This window comes from Nipponia nippon, unplaced genomic scaffold (genome assembly GCF_047370975.1).
Source record: "Nipponia nippon isolate SJK-2023a ecotype South Korea unplaced genomic scaffold, ASM4737097v1 scaffold_9, whole genome shotgun sequence".
NCBI classification, from domain to species: domain Eukaryota; kingdom Metazoa; phylum Chordata; class Aves; order Pelecaniformes; family Threskiornithidae; genus Nipponia; species Nipponia nippon.
Window position 1 is genome coordinate 10027110 of NW_028262413.1, and position 22612 is coordinate 10049721.

The 22612-nt window shown below is 47.1% G+C and overlaps 1 protein-coding gene across 5 annotated transcripts in view; it reads right to left on the reverse strand.

Annotated features, from left to right (window-relative positions):
- Window positions 1–22612, reverse strand: part of FRMD4B (FERM domain containing 4B) — a 144760-nt gene that overhangs the window by 65269 nt on the left and 56879 nt on the right. The window contains exon 1 of one of the 5 annotated variants that reach the window (XM_087743913.1): window positions 19842–20093. The exons of 2 other annotated variants lie outside the window; for them this stretch is intronic. In XM_087743913.1, coding sequence (XP_087600039.1) covers window positions 19842–20003 — 162 coding nt within the window. In that variant the 5' untranslated portion in view covers window positions 20004–20093. Of the gene's footprint in view, window positions 1–19841; window positions 20096–22612 lie in introns of those variants that run through there. 2 more of the 5 variants (XM_009469884.2, XM_087743916.1) reach the window with 2 other exon arrangements.

Consider the following 22612-nt stretch of genomic DNA (forward strand, 5'->3'; position numbering starts at 1 on the left):
TCCGGGCAAGAGCTGGTGAAGGAAACCTGGCTTTTATATTTATTCTCCCAGTCTCAGAGTAACTCATTTTCCTGACAGCACAAGCTTCTCACAGACTATAAATTCTGAGCTCTGAGCAGAGGCTGAGGGTGGTTTGCTTAGATAGGGGCTCCCGGAGGGATTAAACAGCAACACACAGCGGTTTCTCCTTTCACATCCCTCTGGCTCCGCAGGGACGAGGACAAGGACAGGGCTGAGCTCTGCTGCCACCAGTACTCCCCCCCCCATCACCTCCTGTCCTGCACATCCAAATCTTATAAAAGACTTAAATAAATACAATTTATACCCAATTGCAGTACAACCAAAGGGAGACCTCCTGCCTCCCCCAGCACTGCCCCCGTTTCAACACACGGCTGCTTGCACAGCAAGGGCTGCCGAGACACAGCCTCTTCTGTCACCAGTCAGCCCCTTTCAGCCGTAAGAAGCCAAATTAACAAAGCTTTATTGTTTCAACTAATTGAGCTCATTTTGACCAAAACCGAGGAGGGAGCCCCCTCCTGAGGAGCTCTGCCAACAGGTCAGAGACAGGCATCTGCCAGCACAACTTTGTCTAGTGTCTGGGAAAACGGGGTTACGGCATCTGTGGTACCAACGCTGGCAACTTATGGCACTAACTAAACACTTATCATCACGTTGCTCATCAAAGCAGCAATACTAGTAAAAGGACCATTTGCAGAGCAAGCCTAGCTGGAAGAAACCCCTTCCTTTTCATTTATCCTACTGCTGTGAATGTGAATTTGTAGAGAAGTACCAGATGAAGAGTGACAAGTTGTGTCTACAAGGGTGCAGAGCAGACTGCACCATCACAGAGACAGCAGCGATGCTCCCCCTGCAAACCACGGCCTCACCCCACGGTATGGCACCCCGAGGAGGCATCAGCCCAGAGCTGCACTAGCCCCAGGCCCATGCTCCCAGCAGGGTACCACTTCCAGCACTTTATCCTTCAGGTTTTGGAAGCAAAGCTGCAGCATCCCAATTCCAGCTTCCAGCACGCTCCCTGCTATTTATCCACTCAAACATGCCGCCCAGAGCCCTTAAATCCATTATGATCTGATCACAGGTCCATTTGTTCCTGAGAGCTGAAGGTCCGCCATCGTGTGCTCATCAGTCAGTCACATGTTACCATCAATTAATCATTTCATCAGCACACCCTTCAAGGTGGTGCATATTTCTGGCTCTGACATACTGTTACCAATCTGCCCCTGTTGCGAAGTGTCTGATCCAATAGTGTTTTTAAATAATTTCCGATTTGTTGCTCCGAGATAGCACAGGGTTGCCATTATTTAATTGCTAGCTGCTTTGGCTTTCACCCAGTGAAATCACATTAATCACTTCTGACTGTTTTAATTGCCTCGGTTGTCTATTGTTAAGTAAAAAAGGTTTCTATTATAGCAAACACATCCACAAAGCCTTGTGCTGAGGAGAAGGGAAGGTTGCCGGGAAGATTAAAACATAAAAGAAATACCAAACATAATCTGTGTTTCTATTCAGGTATCCAAGGTAATTGCAAAGCACCTTAAAAGTAATTAAACCTCATGAAACCCCTGAAGATAGGCAAGATATAAATATCCTGGATTTTATTGATGAGAAAACATAAGGACATAGCTTAAAAGTCTGATTTACAGATATAGATACATCTAGTACCTGAGTCTCCAGGTCTCCAGTCCCTCATCTCAGAAGGAATCATACAGCTGCTTCCCAGAGTACTGGAAAGCCCAATCAAGAAGTTGCAGAGGATGCCAGGGTGCTCAGCGATAAAGCACCACAAAATGCCATTATGTGACAAACCTGTCAGCCCCCATCTGTCTCCCCAGAGCTCTGTGGCAATGAACTTGTGTCACCCCAGGAATGCTCTGTCGCATGGTGGGACACAACAGCAACGTCCAGGGCCTGCTGCTTGCTGTAGCTCAAGGAAGAGGGGAGCCCTGGAGCCCCTTCATTTGCTGCTTGCACCCCTCTGCCTCCCCAGCCCAAGCACGCACACCTAAGGGCTACATCCCTGCTAAGATGCCTTCTCCACCTGGGCTGAGAGGCACAACATGGATACTCACTGCATGGCACCACAGTCCAGTCGAGGAACACAAGTCTGCTGGGCTGACTACCAGTTTTGCATTTGCAGGCTCCGATCCCTAAACAAAGTGATGGTAGCTAGGACAGTCCAAACATCAGCCCTTAACCTCCTCTGGCAGACCAAAGGCTTCAGCAACCAGCACCCTGGTTTCTGCAGCTGTGCAAGAGCTCACTCCAAGTATCCCCACCCCATTCCTGATGGGGCAGAGAGCACTTCACTTGGCTTACTCTGTACTTACAAACACAATCAGAAGCAAATCACTCCCAATTACTATGACAGAGCAACACAAGCCCTTCCTGCATCAGGAATGTCGCCCACCAGGGGACAACTCTCTCCTCACACGGAGCTGGCCCCCTGTGCAGACAGGGCTCCTATATACAAGACAGTACTCACATTTTGCAAGCCTCGTTTGTACAGGGGGCAGAACCAAAAGCTTCAGAGGCTACTGCAGCCGCAAGACCACCTCACAAGCTTTAGAGTATCAGTCGCCTTCCACCGGTCCCATATTGTCCCAGCGCAGTGATGCAGAGATGCAACATGACTGCGGCACAGCAATGCCACACGCTCCAGCACGGCCACAGGTATCAATCGTCTGCTCCAGTCCTCTCCTCTTGCCTGAAGAAGAGCTGGGGAGCTTCAAAAAGAGAACTTCACCACCATAGTATCATAGAATATACAAAGATTTTGGCCATGGAAGAGTGCCTCCAGCTCAGCGACCAGAGACCCTGAGCTCTTGGAGCCAAAGCAGCAAAGGACTAATTTTTAAACTCCCCCACTGACACCGGCGTGATTTATTTCCCTGCAGTACATCCGCTCGCAGGCCTGTTTCCTTGGGCTCTGGGAAGGGACCTGCGTTTGACTCCCCAGCTCTTGGGGCACTGGGCTCCTCCTCAGAGGATATGTTTTCATCTTGAATTCAGCTCGTCTTGCTAAGCTGAACAATACAATTGATTTTCTATGTAGTTGGACCAATCCATCACAAGATGAGCACAGCTGTCTGGCTCAGTTAAGAGGTGGCATGAGCAGTCTTGAGATATATATACACACACATCTATGTTTTCAGCTTATTCTCGTTGATTTTGCATTGTCCGTACAAATGAACAATTTTGCTCTATTTCTGCAACGTGCCCCCAAGTTGTTCTTTTTAGCAGTTATTTTTAAAAGCCTGCTAATATTTTAGCTATTATCCAGTAAAAGAAGCAGGAGCATAAAATTCAGGAAGTATCTCTGTATCTCATCTCATTCCCAGAAGGAAATTAGCGGGGCGATGTAATGCACAGCCCCATTTTTGGCAAAACCATACTGAGATACTGGGATGCTGGATTCTTATTGTTTCCCAAAGTCACCTGTATGTTCTGCACACAAGCAATACAAACTCAAAAATGGAGAGGAGTAAAAAGGAGACAAGCACTGTCCGATGCAGAAATGCAGTAATATCAAAATATTGCAGCCCTGCTAACTTACTGGCAGGTACTTTCAGCAAGAACCTAATTTACCCAGATCATCAGTGAAAAAGGCAGATAATGGAGAAGCACACAATTCTCAGAATCTCCATGTGTGGAAATTAAAGCATAGGATGAGACTGCAATTCTACATAGCAGGTTAACATGTTCAGAAAGGTTTCATATAGCTGGAAAAAAAAAATTTTCCTCCATCTCGCTTGTGACAAAAACATTAAGATAAATTCTCCACCTAAAGTCATTGGGGCAGACTTTCCAAAACATCACTCCTTTAAAAAGAAAAAAAACAACAGGGTAGAGAGAAAAAACCCTACTTCTTGGTTACTTAAACCAATTCCCTGTGATATCCTGAGCCTGAATGTTTATTTGGGAAAAAAACCATTCAGGTTATTTATGCTATTTCTCTTCAGCAGAAACATCCTCCTTATTCGAAGCTGGTTGTTACATGCAATATTTTTAGACATCCATGTGTGTCATCCAGTTAGGAAAAAAATAAGAAAAAAATAATTAGACAGGGTGTAAACAGGAAACCTCAAAAAAACTTAAGCCAAAAAAAAGCTGACAGAATAACATCTCCTGAAGCATAGCTTACAAATGGGAAATCATGAAGAGTTCGGGTCAGAAGCAAACCCAATATATTGCACCCCCTCCAGACCAGATTTCACCTCCCAGAATTGGGCAAATTAGAGAGACAGCGCTTGGCATAGCTGGCCATATCTGTCACTGACTTCTATTTTTAAGCCTTTTTTGTTTTAAGAAGGTCTGGAGTCTTCGCTATTAAGGAAAGCCAAAAAAACCCTAAACCCTAACAACTCTGTGGCCAGAGAGGATTACGCATAAGCTGCACATAATTGAGACTAAATTGGGAACTGTTTCTACTGTCAAAATGCTTAGAGGTCTGTGCACACATCCCAGCATTTGAGAGCATGAGAGCATCTGGGATGTGCCATGATTTGGGCTTCAGCAGCCCATGTACACACGCTTCTGACACGACCGCATTGCACTAACGGGTAACTGTGACCTGCCCAGGGACAGCCAGGCTGTGCCAGCGTCCTGCATCCACGTAAATACACATTTGCTGTAAGCTTTAAAACCACTCCACCCCTCCACCGCAGTGAGGCTCCACATCTTTAACACCCCAAACCCCACAAGCCATAAGAAATCTTTCAGAAATAGCAAGCCTCTTCCCTTCCTCTCAAGAGGAACCCTTTTGCTCAGGCACAGGTGTTACTGAGCACCCACAGGGGCTCTGCCTGGAAAACACCTGACTGCAACACCAGGGATTTGGTCCCAGCTGCACAGAACTGCTCACTTTACTTCCATAAGCTCCTTGCAGGATAACCACATGAAAATAAACTTCACTGGCAGGTGAGTAAGCTCTGGAAGATATTTTACAGGAAGAAAAAAAACTGCACTGATGCATCCAGCAATGAGAGAGAAAGGGGAACCATTTTCACTAAATAAACAGCTGGCACACAAAGCCTTAAACCTGCAGTTTTAAAAGCAAGAAAGCGGGCTGCGGTGCATTGTTAGAACATGGATTGTAAAAACTGGATCATTTGTTTCTGAAACAGGCACATCACAGTGGCTCAAGCAGTCTGAGCGCTGAAGAAGATATGGATAACAAAGCAAGAGAGCAATATTCCCACTCGCTTACAAGATGCACGTGGTGAGCTAGGAAATGCTGTCCCTTCGCCACACCGACCCAGCCTCCACAAAGCCTGTGGCATGGGGAGGGGGGGGCAAAATCCTGCCATCCTGCTTCGGACCGGTGTCTCAGAGGCAGCAGCACTGCTATGCAGGTGTAGGAGCCCAGAGAACCAGCCTTGTACTTAAAAGAATTTCATCTCAAAATCTGTACCTGAGCTGCAGTTAGCCAGCTATAAAGCATCTCCAGTAATTTCCTGTAAGGTTTTTTATTTCCCCAACTCTTCTCTAACTCATAAGCCTGTAAGAGATTTCAAAGCTCAATACTGAAGCCCCTACACTGACCTCAGTTTCTGTGGCATTTAGGTGGGTTTTTTTTCCCCTTCAGTCCTGAAGGCATTTAGGATCAGATCCTCAGCTGCCTTAGATCAGCATTGCTTCATTGACTTTGATAAAACTGGCCAGCTTACATCTGGCCCATAAATGCACACAGCTTGATAAAAATATAAAATAAGATGCAAGAATGTATTGCAATATAGAGCTGTCCTAACAAGGCACATCTCAAGAAAATAAAAGCCTTTGCCTGTCCTCCTGGAAGGAAGGGGCCTGTGTGCAGCTGGGGGGGAAGAGGAAAAAAGTTATAATGCTTGAAATGACCTCAGAGTTTCCTGGTGTGTCTGTTGGGAGAGCAAAGCCTCGTCGTGTTCCAGCACTCGGAGTCGCTCAAAGCTTTAAGGAATAAGCAGAAAAATAACAAACAGGAGTTTGGTTTTATACCAGCATTTCTATGGAAAGTTTTTAAAGGATCCACATAGGTCTCCAAAAATGCCTTGATGCGCACTCCTTGTCAGCCTGTTTGCAGCCCACGGGTCCTCCCTGACCCAGCATAGGTGCCTGTCACCGAGTGTCCCATGGTGGAAGGCACTCCAGGGGGGACACAGATGGATGGAGCAGTTGGAAGCACTCCACCCTCACAGGGGTGTAGATCTGGGGAAGGGCAATGCACCTCCATCCCACTGCGCACTTCTCCATCACCTCCTTTGCAGCAAGGGGTGCAGTGCAAGAGCCCCCAGGTGATGCCTCCTCTGCCTGGTCACCCTCCGCTCAATGAAGTCTCCTGGACTCACCGATACCTCCTGCTAAACACAAAGGTTGGCTCTGCATCTGAGAACTCAGGTTTCCCCCTGGTCTCTCCACACACCAGCCTGGGCAGCCAGTGGGTTCCTTGCCACAGCACCACAGCCTGGCTCATGCAGGTGCAATAAACTTGACATGATCCCTTCAAAGGCAACAGCAAAGCTTCCAGCAGCTTTACAGGGAGCAGATCATGTCTCCAGTCACACTGCCTCTCCTTCCTAATCTTCAAGTCAAAGAAACCTTTGGCTGAAGTCTTGGCTCCAATGTAGTCGATGAATTTTGCTATGAACTTTAACAGGGACAGGATTTTGCCTTAAATAATTTATCTTGGTATTAACCTTAACAGAAGCCAGTATCTGCTTAATGTTAAATAGCCAGCAATGCGCTGAAGTGGCTGGCTACAGCTCTCACCCTTTGTGCTATGGCAAGCCACCTTGTGGGACCCATCTCACCTCGCCAGGGTGACTCCCAGTGCCACTCCTGTCTTGTCCCAGTGCTCATGGGGTATTTACCCACAGCAACCTCAGCGTGACCCTGTGCTTCTTGTCTCAGGAGCAGCCAGGCAGGGACAGACACTTGAAGACCAGATTGAATACAACGTGCACAGAAATAATGTTTTAACATGAGACAGGCTGGAGAAAACTTACTTAAGTGCAAGCTGGTACAAATGACCCTTTGATGATGCTTCCATGGAAATGTCGCCTCTGCTGAAGTTTGGCAAAGAGAGGTGAAACACACTGCCTGGAACTGGGGGCTGAGAGGCTCTCTGGGTTGCATGGCACCTTCCTAAAATAGCCACATGAACTGAAGATACAATAAAAAAACCCTGGCTCCTGCAGAGCATCAACTGGCTTTCATGTAAGCCCCACCAGCTGAGCCTCTGGCAAAGCAACAGCCCAAGTGCTCTCCCTCACTGCAGGCACTGTGGCTTTTCAGGGCCAAGTGCCAACACACTTTCCATGCGATTCTCCTTTTCTCCATTTATTCTACTATTTCTTGTTGCAGGGGATGGCAAATTTAAGGGACTCTTTCACTTGCTTTATTGATGGTTTGCTGATTTGAACAGAACAGGCACAGCCTCTTGTGGTCATTAGAAAGATCCCACTCACTGGAGCAGGTTGTGGGGCTCTAAAGCTCATCCTCCTCTCCCAAAATGCTCACGTGCAATGCTCAGAAATAACAATAAGCACACTGCAATGAAAGACAAAATGAAAGAACAGTGATAAATGAAAATCCAGGGAATGCATGAATTCAGTCTTCCTCAAAACGATAAATACAGCATCCCAGCCAGGAGATAAAGCCCTTTGCCAAGAGCAAAATATAAACAGGGGAGTTGCTGCTTCTTGGTCTCTACCAGGAGCATGCAATGTAAAAAACTAACCCCTCTCATCCCCAACAAGGAAATTTTGCAGCATGGCTGTCTGTCTAGATGCTTGATGGTGGTTTCAAATACTCACTGCTGCTCCCCCGCCATGCCGGGGGTGCAGGGGGTGTTCAGCCACGCACAACCTGTGCACCAGCACGCAGAGGAGCATGCTACAAGCATGCAGGCAGCATTGGTTCCCACAGCATGAGGCAGAGGGATGTACTACTGCAGAAGAGCCTTTGCTGGTTCCGCTCATCCCATGGTTTTCAGCTGACAAGCAGCATCCAGACAGCATCTCACCTCTCCTGACACTGCCAAAGGGCATGGGATCTTGTCAGCAGTGTTATGAATAGATGCCAAGTCCCTCTGAGAGAAGGAGGGAAGTTAGCTATCTTCTTGAAGAAACAGCCCCCTTGTTGCATCAGTATTCTCCTTATATTAAATAAAGGTGTCTTGTACTCAAAACTGAAATGTTTCTCAAACAGGTCATGTCATTCCACAGGTGCTGACATTACCATTCCTACCACTTTGCAATGTATTTAAAATAACAGCAAGAAAAGAATAGACAGGCAACTCTACAGCTAATCCTAAAAATCAGGAAAATTAATAGGAAACAATCAGTGCAAATCTGCCACAAATATCAAGTCAATGAAATACTTCATCCAACATCTGCTTTCCTTGGCAGAACACAGCTAATAAATTAGCATCTGGTGGAGACATGCTTATCACCAACAGCACAGGCACTGCAGTCGGGTCATTACTGCGCATGGGCCCATGGTGATGTTTTGTTCCAGTGCAATCTCCTGGGAACTCAGGGGAAAGAGAGATCCTGTGGGATCAGAGAGCTTCCCTGGCTACCCAACAGAAAAAATACCATGTCAGCCCCAGAAAGGGAGCCCTGAAGCTTTCCCTCATCTCTTTGATGGCTTCTCACAGGCTGCTCCTCCATCCCCTCCACTGTACTTCTTGCTTCTCCCTGCTCAGCCCTGGGTTGGGTTTTTGAGGGAAGGCACCTGGGACAGGAGACACAGGCAGAGCAAGCCTTGACCAAATATCTACCATCCTCTCCAGGCAGCACCACATCCTCCAAGGGCATCTTGCATCTCTTCCCCCCACCCCATCAGGGTCCTTGCACCCGGCTCATCCCCCATCCTGTCCCCATCCTCCCCCTGGACTTTTCCAGTCACTCTCACACTTGGCAGCAGCCCCTTGGGAAACCCAGACGCCAACCTTGAACAGACATTAGGTAAGCAGGTGATGAAACATAATTAAAAAAGGGCTATATCACAAGTCCATCTGAACTGCCTTTAACTTCTGTAACTCTTTAAAAAGCACAAAGAGCAAGCAAATAAAACAAGCAAAGCCTGAAATCCTAAGCTCTTTGGAAGAAATCAAAGGAGCGGGTATTGGCTGCAACGGGCGCTGAGCAGCGTTTCTGTGGCGAGGAGCCATCCTGCCCAGCCGCCAGCACCTTGCCAGGCACTCGGGGGGGGTTGACAGATTTGGTCTGCTCCACACTCCACTTTCAAAGCAAAACAAGCGCTTCGGATCAAAGGCTCTTTCTCAACAGCCGTTAACGAACTCCATGTGCGTTGCTGCATCTCCAGTGCCAACTTCTTCATGAGTTGGGTTTTTTTTTTTTTTTGGGGGGGGGGGGGGGTAAGAGGGGTGGGGACCTTACTGATGAAACATTTAATAGTTACATGCTGAAAGGAGCTACTGTACCAGGCACTGGCTGCCTTTTCTCAGGACTTATGAATTTGTGCTTTGTTCAGTTTAAGTCATATCTCAGAGCAGTCTATAACAGTAATCTCTGAAAATGGGTTTTCTCTATAATCAGAAATTACAGACCTGCTTTCCAGCTGCAGCAAAGTTACCAGAATCAAGCTTGGATTTAGCACTTTCCTAAAGCAGCCAAGGCAGCACTTACAACAAAGGCAGGAAAAAGCAGCTGTAAATGCTGGGAGAAAACAAACAGCCCCTTAATCTCCACAACAGAGTGCAAAAGATGCAAAGAAATTTTTACAGACTGATCTTTCAGGGCAAAGACCAAGCAAAAAGGTTTTAGCCTGCACTACCGAAGTACCCCAAAGCAAACTTGCTTTGCTCTGTGCTGCTTTTTGGCTGCCTGCTCTCCTGCACTCACAGCTCTGAGGTCTGCATGATGTTTAAGTTGGGGCACAATGTAACAGCACTAAACAACATTATCTGTTGCTGCTAAGGATCAGAAATTAAAATATAGCCTCTTACCTCCAAACCACACACCCTGATGGTTTAAAAGGACTGAAGAAACCCAAGAAGTACTCAACAGCATACATGTACTACGCCTTCATGTTTTCTGTACATTCGAGCTGGGAGAAGGGAGACATGATCCCAGACTTCTTCCGTTGCCATATAATCTCAAGGAAGTGACCTCCGTATTTGTTGCTTTGATTACAGATTCAGAAACAAAAGCCCTTCCAGCATGAGTCAGGGGACACAAGAGGTTGAAACGTGATTGTTAAAAATGAAGGCAAGCTGGGAAAGCATTACAATTTTTTTTCCCCTTTGTGATATTAACCCCTTTATTATGAAACAAAACCACGTAAAAAAACATCAGTTACTGACTAAAGCCATAGCACAAGGTACCAGCTCTGGGGCAGTGAGACACATGTGGGAACATGGGTCCCTGCCAGCCCCCCTGCGCCACGGCAGCTGGCCAAGGACCCCCATGCCAACAGCTCTGTGCTTGTTGGGAGCTGCCATCACCCCTCCGGCTCTTCCTCCTCACACATCCCCACCCAGGGGACAGAAGGGACCTTTATGCTAAAACTTGGCACAGCGCTAAAACTTCAAGCCGCTGCCTTCGCTTTTGACCCCTGGGAGCAGGGGCTTAGCCCCATGGCAGCAGGGAAGCTCCTCTACAGATCTGAAGGTATACAGGTAAACAAAGATAACCAGAGCTTGTCTTCTCAGCACACCTGCCCTCATTTCCTACACTCACATCTCCATAGTCCCTTGCTGTGACAGGTACCCCAGGGTACAGGGTTTCACTGGATTTCCCCAGCTCCTTTCCAAAGCATGCTTTGGGCTGCTGCCTCTGACGTGGGCTACGGCACATTGGGGAGGGAACCAGGAGCGCAGACAGAGTTTATACTCTTCTGAATTTGTTTATACCCAATCTGAATTTGTTCTGGGATCAGGGTTGGTCTCCAGGAGCACAGTTCACTGCTGGCAGAGGTGCAGGAATAAATCATCTGCCTGCTGTTCCACTGCTCTCTTTGCAGGACTGTTTTCTGTGTGCAAAACACCAAGTTATACTTAATCTCTCTGATTTCTTCCCTTCTGACACATCAACCTGCAAGGCTTCACACACCTCTGGGCTTTGACGCAGCAATGCTAACTGTGTCAGGCAGAGCACAGGTATCACACAAAGGCATAAAAACTGAGCTCTCCTCCAAAAGAAATATCAGATGACTATATAACACTGCCTTCACTGAAAAAAAAAGAAAAAACAGAACAGAAAACCAAAGAACTGTGCACCCAAATCCAGGAAGCTTTAACCTCCAGAACTCCAATCTGACCTCCATGCAGGTGCACAAGATCTCAAATTTACACATGCAGTTACTTCAAAATCTAAAGTACAAGCCTGTTCCTCCTTCACAAACACAGCTCAGCATTATTAATTTCCTTTTATGTGATGCGACTATGGGTACCCAAGCTTTTAAATTACACCATTGACTTGCATCCTCTGGCCGCACAAGTTATGGTAGGAAGATTGACGCCAAGGGAACAACACAGCCCAGGTCCACAGCATCTAACATGGGCTGGAAGATACAGGCCAAGGGGAACATCACAAAATGCTACCAGAGCAGGTAGGAGCTCTGGATGCACACCAAGACCTCACCTGGGAGTGAGAACAATCTCTTCCCTTTAGCTGGAAGCTCTCCTTTCATTATTTATGCTTCCCACAACTGAGCAGTAACTATGCACAGAGAGGACCAAGTATGAAGACTTTTCCATCCTGTTACTTTTTTTATAATCTATGGATCTACCTTAATAGAAAATTTAAGTTCAACACCTGGAACAAACTAGCTTGCTTTTACCAGAATGGGAAGCAAGAACCTCAGGGTCAAACTTTTGAAAGCAACACCTGCTCAGAGACACACGGCTCCCACTTCTTAAGTGTACTGAGCCTTCTCAGGGGCTAAACTGCCCCAAAGAGGAGGCTCCGTGTACCAAGCATTTGAGGCCAACAACAGGCTCCATTAAGCTGCAGAGCACAGTGTAAAGCCAGAGCCTTGCTGATGCTGCTGGGAAGAGAAGCAGAAACAGGGCTGCCCGGTCCACACAACCAAATGGCACGCGTCAGCCCCGCTCCCCTCACCTGGGCCAGGCACTGGGGCTGCCCCGTAAGTTACTGGCAATCCAGACACCTCCAGAGAGCAGCCTACCCCGGCTACCCCAGGCACCTGGGATGCAGTGAGATGCCAGAGGTGTCTCACCCTCCTTGTTTAATGCAGAAGAACTAGCTTGGATCAAATATCCACCTTTTAAATAGCCACAGACAGAAGCATTCCCCGCCCCCCCAAGTTACTTTGTAGAAGCTAATATTCTTATGGTCATGAGTCTACAAAAGCTCTCCACACAATGCTCAGTATCACAGGTTTCATGCAAAAACCATGAGCTGGCCCTACATCAGGCAGGAGGATGCCAGCTCAGTCCAGCCAGCTGGTCCAGACTGCACTAGTGACCTAAGGGGTGGCAGCTGAGACAGTTTTGGGAGAGTATTTCAGAGTAACAAACTTGTGTTTGTCTCCAAGACACATAATCCAAAGCCCCAAAATAAGATGAAAAATAGACAGTGAGTCATTTTCCTTAGAGGAATGACGTGAATGTTACCTGGGTGGTGCCAACTCCTGCCCTGCTGGGACAACCCCAGGGACAGGAATAGCTGGAGAAAGGGGAGAGCACAGCTCCTCAGAGGATCCAGGGCTTCCAAACAAATACAGATCTGGGCTGTGTAATTCAGCTCTACTTTGGGCCACAGATAATTCTTCTAAACAAGAATTAAAACTAGAGTTTAAAAGAAATACAGCATATCTGTAAGAGGCTCTAGCAGTGGGAAGCTGTTAGAGCAGCAAGAGCTGAGCAGGGGAAAGTCTCTGCAACTCAGAGGCCACCAGAAGAGCTCCGAGCTGGTGTTTGGGGATGGCAGCACTACGACTCCCCACCAAAGGTTATATAACCCTACAGCAAATGCAGCACACTCCTGCCTCTCTGAATGAGGTGAGCAGGTGCAACGTGCTTGATATTAGACAGGAATTACTCCCACTTTTGCTATGGCTTAGCAAACACCAACTTGCACGCCTACTAAGTGCCCCTGCCCAACCAGATTCCCAATGGGCTTCATCTACACCAACATATTTGCTCTCCCAAAACAACTGTGGCAACCAGACACGTTCAGTCCAGTGTCAGCCAAACAACTCTACACTCAGCACGATGGGGTCCTCTTGGCCTAGGTCAGCTACCTTTCTGGAGAGATTGCTCCCCTCATTTTTTTCTTGTCTGTCGACAACCTGCTGCTGTTTTTTCTTACTTGTTTGTTTTCCCACACTTGCTTGCAAGTTTGCGCTCAGTTTGGAATATTGGGGGTTTTGACATACACCTGAATGGGGTCAGAATGATTTTTTTTTTTAATTCCCTGATCTCTTTCCTTGTCTGCACAGCCTGTACCTTTCATGCTATGTAACTCTTGCACTGCCCTCTCCTGCTGTTCCAGCTTCTTTACTCCCATTCTCCAGTCCTTTGCATTCCTCTCCCATACACAAGCCAGGAACCTGCCTGCACAAGATACCAAAAAGCATGTCCTTCCCCACCTCATGCACCCTCCTCTGCCCACGTCACCCTACCTAGAAACCACTGACCCAGCAACAGGTAAACTCAGGGTGCTCAGAAAACAGCACATAATTAGCAGTGGCCATGTAGTATAAGTGCTGCATGCAATAACTTCTCCATCACCACTCCCAGCTCTGCTGGGACCACACATTTGCACCCAATGGCAAGCAGGAAGATGAACACTGGGGCACCCATCGCCAGGACAGCACCTATTCTACATCAGCTGGAAAAGTCAACCATGGAAACATCAGTCAAACCAAACATTGCTTGGATAGTCAATGACGGCTTTTAATGGCCAAACAGCAGCACATTCAGGCTATTCTCAGCATTTCGATGACCCTTATTCTCCCCACCTCTCCTTCCCCAACATGAAGAGTTTATGCATGTTTAAATGAATGACAGACCAATTAGCAGGGAAAAGTGTACATGTGTATTTGTGTGTGGGAGGGTATTTAAGCTAATATATTCTAGTGCTGATAACTTTATCCTCTTTGCAGTCTCTGAGAATGAACTGGTCTCCATCTGTACAGAAGATTAGTAGAATTACTAATCACTAATTATGACTCAGAGGTTTTAAGAGCAATGCAGACTGTACAAGGGTGGCCTGATTTTTAGAAGATGAGGAGACAGAGATAGCACAGTGTTATTTTAAGCACATGGACAGTCCATCCAAGATGGCAAAGAACTGCAGTGACAGCACTAGCAAAAGAGTGACACAAAGCTAAACACTCGGACAAAAAATGAAATATGGAAAAACCAGCATGTGCCCGAAACACTTAATTTGCCATTTCATAAGCCTCTTGTCCAGTCAGAGCAAGCTGGCCAGCCTCTCTGCACAAGACCGAAACAGAGATTTATCCAGAGAAGTTCATGCAGCAACACCTTTGTGCAGGAGCCTGGTTCTGAAAAGTGGCGCCAGCGACATTTGAAATCTAACATATTTTGTGAACTGCATCAGATCGAAAAAAAATATTTATACAGGCCAAAGCGGGTAGTGAATAGAAGGCACTGTTTGAAACTGGCACCGTGACACCCTGAAGGAAATGAGATGAAGTTCACAGTCTGGTTGTGAAGTTTGTCTGCTAGGGAAGAGAGGAGCGGTACAAAAATCGTGTTTTTGTTTGAATAAACTCTCTCAAACAGAAAACACTATATCATGAGCTCAAATGGAAATATTTCTGGAAGAGAGCTTTGGAAAGCTGCTGTTGGAAGTGTGTAAAGCCAAGTTTAACTCTAAGCTGTCGGGAGGCAGCACCTAGAGCCGGCTCTGTTCTCAGCTCTGCAAGAGGCTCCCCCAAAGCCCCAGCCACGGGGGAGCCTCCACATGCCGTGTTCGGACATGATGGGGCTTTCAAGCAAACCCAAAGCTCTGCAGGTGATGCACGAGCAGTGTCACAGAATTAGATTAGATCTTTCAAAAAGAAAAACAGCTGGATGAAAGCAGTCAGAGCAAAGCTTTCCCAGAGCAACCGGTAATCCCCAGTGCCCAAGTTTAAAAAAAAAAAATCTTTGAAGGGGCACATATTCAGCATCCTCTGAAAAGGTCTTCAAGCTCCCTTTGGAAAGCCCTGACCCACAAGGACACCCGAGACGTTTCCTTTGAGCATTGCTCCCAGGGTCTGTCTGGTGCGGAGGAAGGAAAGCTCTGCCCTGACAACACGGCGCTCCCCCTTCGTGCTCTCCCTCACTGCTCCAGCACTGCTTTTCATCATTGTGAAAACAAAAGGAAAAAAGGCATCTCCAATTTGTTGTCAGCATTTTTTATAATGTTAAAGTTAAGGTGTGGTAGCAGAGGAAACGTGGTCCTCACTATCCAAACCAACTACGTTAGCACCATAGGAAACAGAAGTCAACCGCTTCCTCTCTCGCTCCTCCACCCCAGGTACATATGGGACGGACACATGTACAAAGCTTATTTATTGTGCTTCATCAGCAATTATTTTTTTTTTTTCTACTTCAAAGGAAATGACCTTTCAGAGGTTAAAAATCACTTTGTCCAAAATGCCACATGAATTCAATTTACACTTTTACACCAGAGGTTGTTGGCCAAATTACCAGTGTAACTGAATAGCTTAATCACAGAGATGCTCCCATACCCGGTTTCATGTCCACCAGATATTAATCGCAACGTGTCATCATATTCTGCAGGGAGTTTGGGGACAATTTGCCTGGCTTCTCTTTTCCACTTTGCATCAGACTGGCTGACATGCATTTTAGCACTGACGCTAAAGCATTCACCAGTTTTTCATTTACAAAATTAGTTACATTATCAAATAGACTTTGATGCAATGTTTCTTTCATGCTTAAAGCATAGGGGCCAATGAGGAATGACTGTGCCATGGGATTTATAGGAAAAAAACGATATTTGTACATCGGGGGAAGATGTGCACCAGAATATGGTAGCATTGACATCCCAATGAAAGTCAGGCCAGTGGTAACACAAGTAACTAAACACACGGTAGATGTTGATCCTGAAAGTTTTTGGCTTTGCTGCTGCTTATTAACCTCATTATATAAAAATTTCACTTTCTGTTTTACTGCTCTATAATTAAATCTAAGACAGGTGGCCTATAAAACCAGCATGTGGAGAGTCCTGCCAAAAGCTTTATTTTGGAACTAGTATCAGGACATCCAGAAGTGCCACGCTGTCCCATTGCAGGCATCGGAAGGGCTCTGGGAAGGCCCCCAAAGCCCAGCTGGCAGGCCAGAGTGCTACATGCCAGATCTCTGCAACAAAATACAGCCCTCATGGGGAAATGGGTACCCTTGGATGAAGGCTTCTATGCTGAATTCTCACCTAGGACTTTTTCCAAGCCCTAATAGCCCCAACAGCTCATATTGACTTGCTGCAGTTAAAGATCTGTGCCAGCTCTTCCATCAGCTGTCTCTGCAAGTCTTTTTTTTCTAGGACAGGCTTTCAGATGCTCTCTGCCATAGACAAGACAATGTTCCCTGGCATACAACCCAAGCGCTCACAGAGAGGATAAATTCACATACTGTACAACCCTCCTCCCCTCGCATGGGTTCAGAGGTTATTTCAGAGTGAAACGGGATGCCCCACCAACAGTTTGGCTCAAACTCCTCCAAATGAATAGGCTCTGGGCAAATGGGACATCCCTCCTCCTTTAGCAGATGAGACAAACGATGACAAGCACCTTGGAGCAGAGACCAGCTTGGGAAAGCGCCTGAGCTTGGCTTGCTGGGGCCAAGGTCCCTGCACTGATGAAAGGGTGAAACAACAGCCAGTAAGACCTTGGAAGGTGTTTCCTACACACATGCTAGAAACAAGAAGGCTAAAGAGAAGGTAACTGACAAAGGCTGGTTTGGTTCTTGGGTTTGGTTGTTTTATTTTCCCCCCAACTTAAAGCTGCTAAGGCAGGTAAAGGCTTTATGCTGGCAGAGAGGATTTCAGCCTCCCCTGGCCAGACAGCTCTGCCTGCGTGACAACCTCCGCACCTGCCAGCTGCAAAAGACATAGGTGAGAGCCCTGTGTAGAAGCATCAAGGTGTTAGTGGCTTCGCCATGCTGGGACTCAAGCTCAGGTCTCTCATGAGGCTAGCAAGCATTTTATATTTAAAGAAAGACAGACCACAAAACCCCACCACCACAATAACAAACTTAGCAGCCCAAGGAGAAGAAATCCTTCTGGCTTTCCTTTCACCACAATAACGTACTGATGACTAAAAAAAAGATACCTGCTAGCAGTGTCCAACTCACCTGAAAACAGCCAGACCCACAAGACATGAAACCCAAATATGGATCAAAGCAAACCGAAGCCTCCAGGGCTGACCAGCAGTGCAAGTGCCTGTCACCTCACCCTTCCCTTGGACACAGCTCAGTGACAAAGTTCTGCCTTCTTTCCTGGTTTGTTACACCGGGCACAGCCCAAGGAGTCCTCAGAGAGAGCAAGAGTGCAAGTTTAGTCAGAAGAGCCTTTATATACAACCTGTGGTATTTTTCACACCTGGAATATGAATACAAAGGAGTTACAGAAATATGAACATTCTTGATGAAGCCAAGGTGGGAAAGGACTTTGTTAAGCACCTGTCCACATGCCAATATGAATAAGAACACAAGGCAAAAGTGTGTTTTCACGTGGCTGCACTAACTACAGGACTTATTCTAGCAAGAAGTTAAGACAAATAGCATCCCTGGCAGGAAGGAAAAGAAAAATAGTATTTGATTCAACCTCTTCAGGTCTCCAACATCCAAACAGACCAGGGACTTTTAATGCTGTGTGCTCAGTCCTGCACCCACTGGACTCAGCCAGGATACTGCCAGTGCTTTTAACAGCAAAGAGCCAAGACTTCAGCAAAAAAACCACTGTGTTATGCAACCCAAGGAAGAGCTGCAGGGCATTCTTTCAGCCATCCCTCTTTAATACACCCCAAATTACCACTAGGAAATTCCTGACATTAAAATGTGAGAGTTGCCTTGTTTCTGCCCAGTTTCATCTCACAGGGATGGCAGGGCACAGTCCGACCCTCAGTGCAGCGAACACAGGGCAACAGGTCACTGCATGTCCCCAGCGGTCTGGCTGTGCTCTCCTCATGGCTGTGACAAGCTGTGGGAGCAGGGAAGGGACACTCCCCATCCACCCCCCGGCTCACGGGCCACCTGGAAAGACGATGCAAGGATCCATCTCCTCATTTTACCCATTTTCACATCCCCACTTTAGGACACAGGCACAAGTCAGCGATGTTTTTCATAAAGACGACAGATTATTCCACCAACAGCCACTAGGACACAGGTTTGGACAGAGGTACAGTCACACTTTGTTTTGGAAAAAAAAAAAATCCCTTTTCACTTTGAGCCAACCATCAGAGAATCGCAGCTCAACAGGCTGAATACAGCTGTTGTCAGAGCTGGTCAGAGCCGTTATTCCAGCCCTGGAGGGATGGGGTTTGCCTCCATGGGGACACAGCAGGGAGCAAAGGCAGTCCAAGCTCCATGCTCTTTACGTGAACGGACTCCAAAAACAACACCCACGCAGTACAGGTGTAGCTGGATTTTATTTATAGAGAAAGAAGGGAGCCAGGGCCACATCCCACATTTCTTCAGGTCAGTAAAAGTGGGCAGATAGGGAGCAATGATGCCTATACTCCTGCATTCCTTAACTACATAATCCATATTCCTCAAGGGGCACATGTCACATGTATCACAAAGTGTTTACATCCATCATCTGTACAAGATGCATTCAAGCACTTGGAAGAACTTCTATCCCTGTAAAGCTGTTCTCCCACTCCTGGGCATACCTTAAAGCTAAATAGCAACAGATCCCTTTGGGATTAAATAGGCACAGATGTCCTTTTAGCATGACTTTCCCAAGGAAGTTACATCCTGATGGTTCTGGAGAACTGTTTGCTATGAACTGTGGCATTCTCTGTATTGCAAAACACCAGGGAGGTGGGAGAAGCAGCTTTGAAATATTCAACATAATCTAGCAAACACACACACTGACACTATGACCAGGCACACATCACAAGTTTACACACAAGACAAAAATAGACAGACACAAAAATAAATAACTGCCAGTAAAAACAGACTCCAAAAAGAGTGACACCACCCTAAGTGCAACTGGATACCACAGTAACTGCAAGTACAGTGCTGTATTTTTTGCCTGCAGGAAGGGGAGCCTCCCAATCATCATTTCAGGACCCACTGCAGCCCCCCCAAAATAGCAATCCCTTTGCAATGGAAAGTGTATCACATTACAGTCTGCCACTATTCAGCAACACAAGCGGCAGAAAACAAAAACACAGCCAGTCTCTCCCACAGCAGCATCGTGCTCCAAGTGCCCGATGGCAGCGCAGGCTGAGAGCTGAGCTACATCTCCCAGATCCCGAGTGCAAGGATGGTGACAGCAGTGTGAGGGGCTCCCGAGGGGCTGCAATAGAGGGGGTAGTCAGCTGCCGAAACAGTTTTAGATAAACTGGCTAGATAAACATTTAACATAGAAAATTTCTCCCCCAAACCCTGAATTTAAGGCAGACACACAGCGCTGGCTGTTTGAAAGCAATATTGGACATCAGCGTAGACTCTCAGGTTATAAACCTGATGGGTATCTTCACACTGGGGCTGCGCGAGCCACAGCTCCAGCATGATGCTCTTCATCCTCACCCCGTCCCAGCCGCCTCACCTGGGGTGCGTGCACTGCGGAATCGGACAGGTGAGCGAGCACGTGTCCATAGGTGGCACGATGCTTTTTTAACGAAACCTGGAGGGATTACCGAGGGTTTTTTACCTGGTAGACGTCCCGGAGGCCACACCATGCTCGCAGGGCTTGCCGGCAAGCCCGCAGCCGGGCAGCGTACCACCTCCTCAGCGCTGCCACCGTCACCGTCCAGACGAAGCGGCTCCCGCTGAACAGCAGGTCCTCCACCCCGCACATGAACACCGAAGCCATGAGCTGCTCCACCGGCAAAACAAAATCCCCGTCCCAGCTGGCTCCCGCTGGCTCTCTCTCCCGCGTTCAAACGCCTGGCATGATGGCAGCCCGGCTTTATACGGCGGGCGGAGGACAGGGGTGTTGCACAGAGCCAGGGTCAAGCCTTAAAACAAACTCCTCTTTCACGGCGCTTCCTGGGCAGATTCCCAGGCATGCCCCGGCCCGCGGCGCCTGAAGCCGAGCCAGAGGCTGCAGTAGCTCAGCCCTACCAGCAGCTCACACAGCAGCCTTGTCCTTCTTAGCAGCTTATATAAATCTCTTAAGCTCCAGTAGCTACCACTATGTTTTCTAATTAAATTTTAACCCTTTTGCCATATGCCCTGACAACAACCCCATTTAGACGCTAGAGGAAAAGAAGGAAACGGCTCGCCGGCGTTAATCGCCGCCGCACGTCAGTAAGCTGGGCAGGCGCTTCAGACACAGCTCCCACCTAACACCCAGCGCTATCTGCCTCCGACACCTCATTATCTGCAACACAGGGAACAAAGCTGTCATCATTTTCTCCTGGCTGATCCCGTGCTCAAATTATACACTAGAAATCCTATTTTAAAAAGCACTTTCAAGAGCCAGAGAACGGAGAAAAAAAATAAGGATCAGAATACTCCTGCAGAAATAGATGCACTAACTTCTCTTCCAGCTCAGGTTGTTGCAGATGCCCAGAGCACAAAGCCATCTCCCTGCTCCGCACCTCCCGCTCTGTTGTTGCATCGCACCAATTAAACGCTCGACACCTGCTGAAGAGACAATTTTGCTCTACTCTTAAACTAACATAACTCCATTAACACAGCACTTGCTGCATGAGAAAAACAAAGCTGCTCATGCTAGCTGAGCTCTTCACAAACAGCCCACAGCAAATAAACACTGAAATAATAGCCCACAAGAGAATCCAGCCTTGCCTTGACAGTCAGTATAAAATTAAGCAGCACCCTGCCCTTCTGGGGCTCAAGCTGTTAATGCCAGCAAGCTGCACCTTTCATTTGTGAGCTCTTTCCTATTAAAAGCTAAGAGAAGGTGGAAGTTAACAGGCAATTAATCTTTCTAAGACCCCTCAAAGGATTTAACATTTCTTAAGCATTGTGGGACAGAAGCTGTGGGGGGCCCCCACATGCCACCATCAGCACCTTGCTGAAGAAACTCCTCAAAGAGTAGATTTTTGGCTAAAACCATCAGCAAGAGCAACCTCTCTGTAGAAGTAGTCTCTCTCGTACAATGAAACGAAGGAAAAGGAGGCAGGAACAGCTTGCATAAAGGCTGCATGGGAGAGCTAACATCCCATGGTGTTGCTGGTACCGCTTCCCCAAAGGCACTGTCTGCAAATGGCCTCTACACCAGCGTCACTGTCCCGAATGCTCTTCATGGGAGGAAGACACCCTGCATGCTCATAGCACAGTACAAGTGTTCACAAAACTTATTTAATTCCATATTTAGCAACCTCCTTTGTATTGCAAGAGCCTACGCTCATACACAGTCAGCTCCCATGTCGTAGCTGGGGGTGATGTAATTCTGTAGACAGATGACTGCCCATTTTAGACCGGCTTTGGACCTGTGCGTCTCCAAGCATCACACTTTTTCCTCTTACACGTAACGAAGCAAGAGCAACTCTGCTCCCCTTGGTGCTGATATCTATTGGCTATGTTGCTGCCAGGGAGTTTAAATCTCTCCAAGCCCTGCTTTCACACAGGGAAAACAACAACTATATTTCAAACATTGTTAGAAGCAGTTACAAAGTGAGCCAGCGCAGAGAGAGATATGGCTTGTTATAACAAGAGGCAAGCAAAGACTCAGGCTCTACAATTGAAATCCAGCATCCATAAATCCACCCCAAGAGTTTATTCCTCCGAATGCTGTCTTAGAGCCTGTGGCCACAAGGAAGTCTTCCTCCTCCTCCAGTGGTGCTCATTATCACTGTTCTGCATTTAGAGAACTTTAACATCAACACGAATGTACAAAATGGAAAAAGTTTGTTTTCCACCAGGAGAGCGTGGTGACAAATATCTACAGAGAGTTATTCCAGTAACCTAAGCCAGTGCCAGGCTCAGCAGCAGGCAATTGCCATTCCCTCAGATGACACTGCTTTGGAGAGGAACCAGCCAGGAAAATCTCCAATGGCATCTATGTGTTATGGTCAAGTCATATCCAAATTTAAACACAGAGGTAAAAAAAGAAAATCCAATTTTTGAGCTCCATTTTGAAAAGAAAAGGAGCTTTGTAGTTAAATAGTGCAGGGAACAGCCCCGTCCTGAGCCAGGAAAATCCAGCCAGCCCACTTCAAAAAGCTTAAATGCTTCTCCTGTGCCTGTTGCCTTCAGTGCCTTTTTGTTTTCCTTATCACCTAATTAGAGTGGAAAAATAAAGGATGAGGATTTTCTCCTTTAACACAGCACAAAGGATTTTTTTTTCCTAAGTTGGTCTATGATCCATGGTATCTCTAAATAAGAACTTGGACATTTTGCACAGTTACTCTTTACGCTTTGCAAGTTACTGTGTGCCTGAGCAATGGCCTCAGATAGCTCCATCTCAGAAGACAGAGCCATATGTACTCAGGCCCTCTCTCCTCAGTGCTCCCA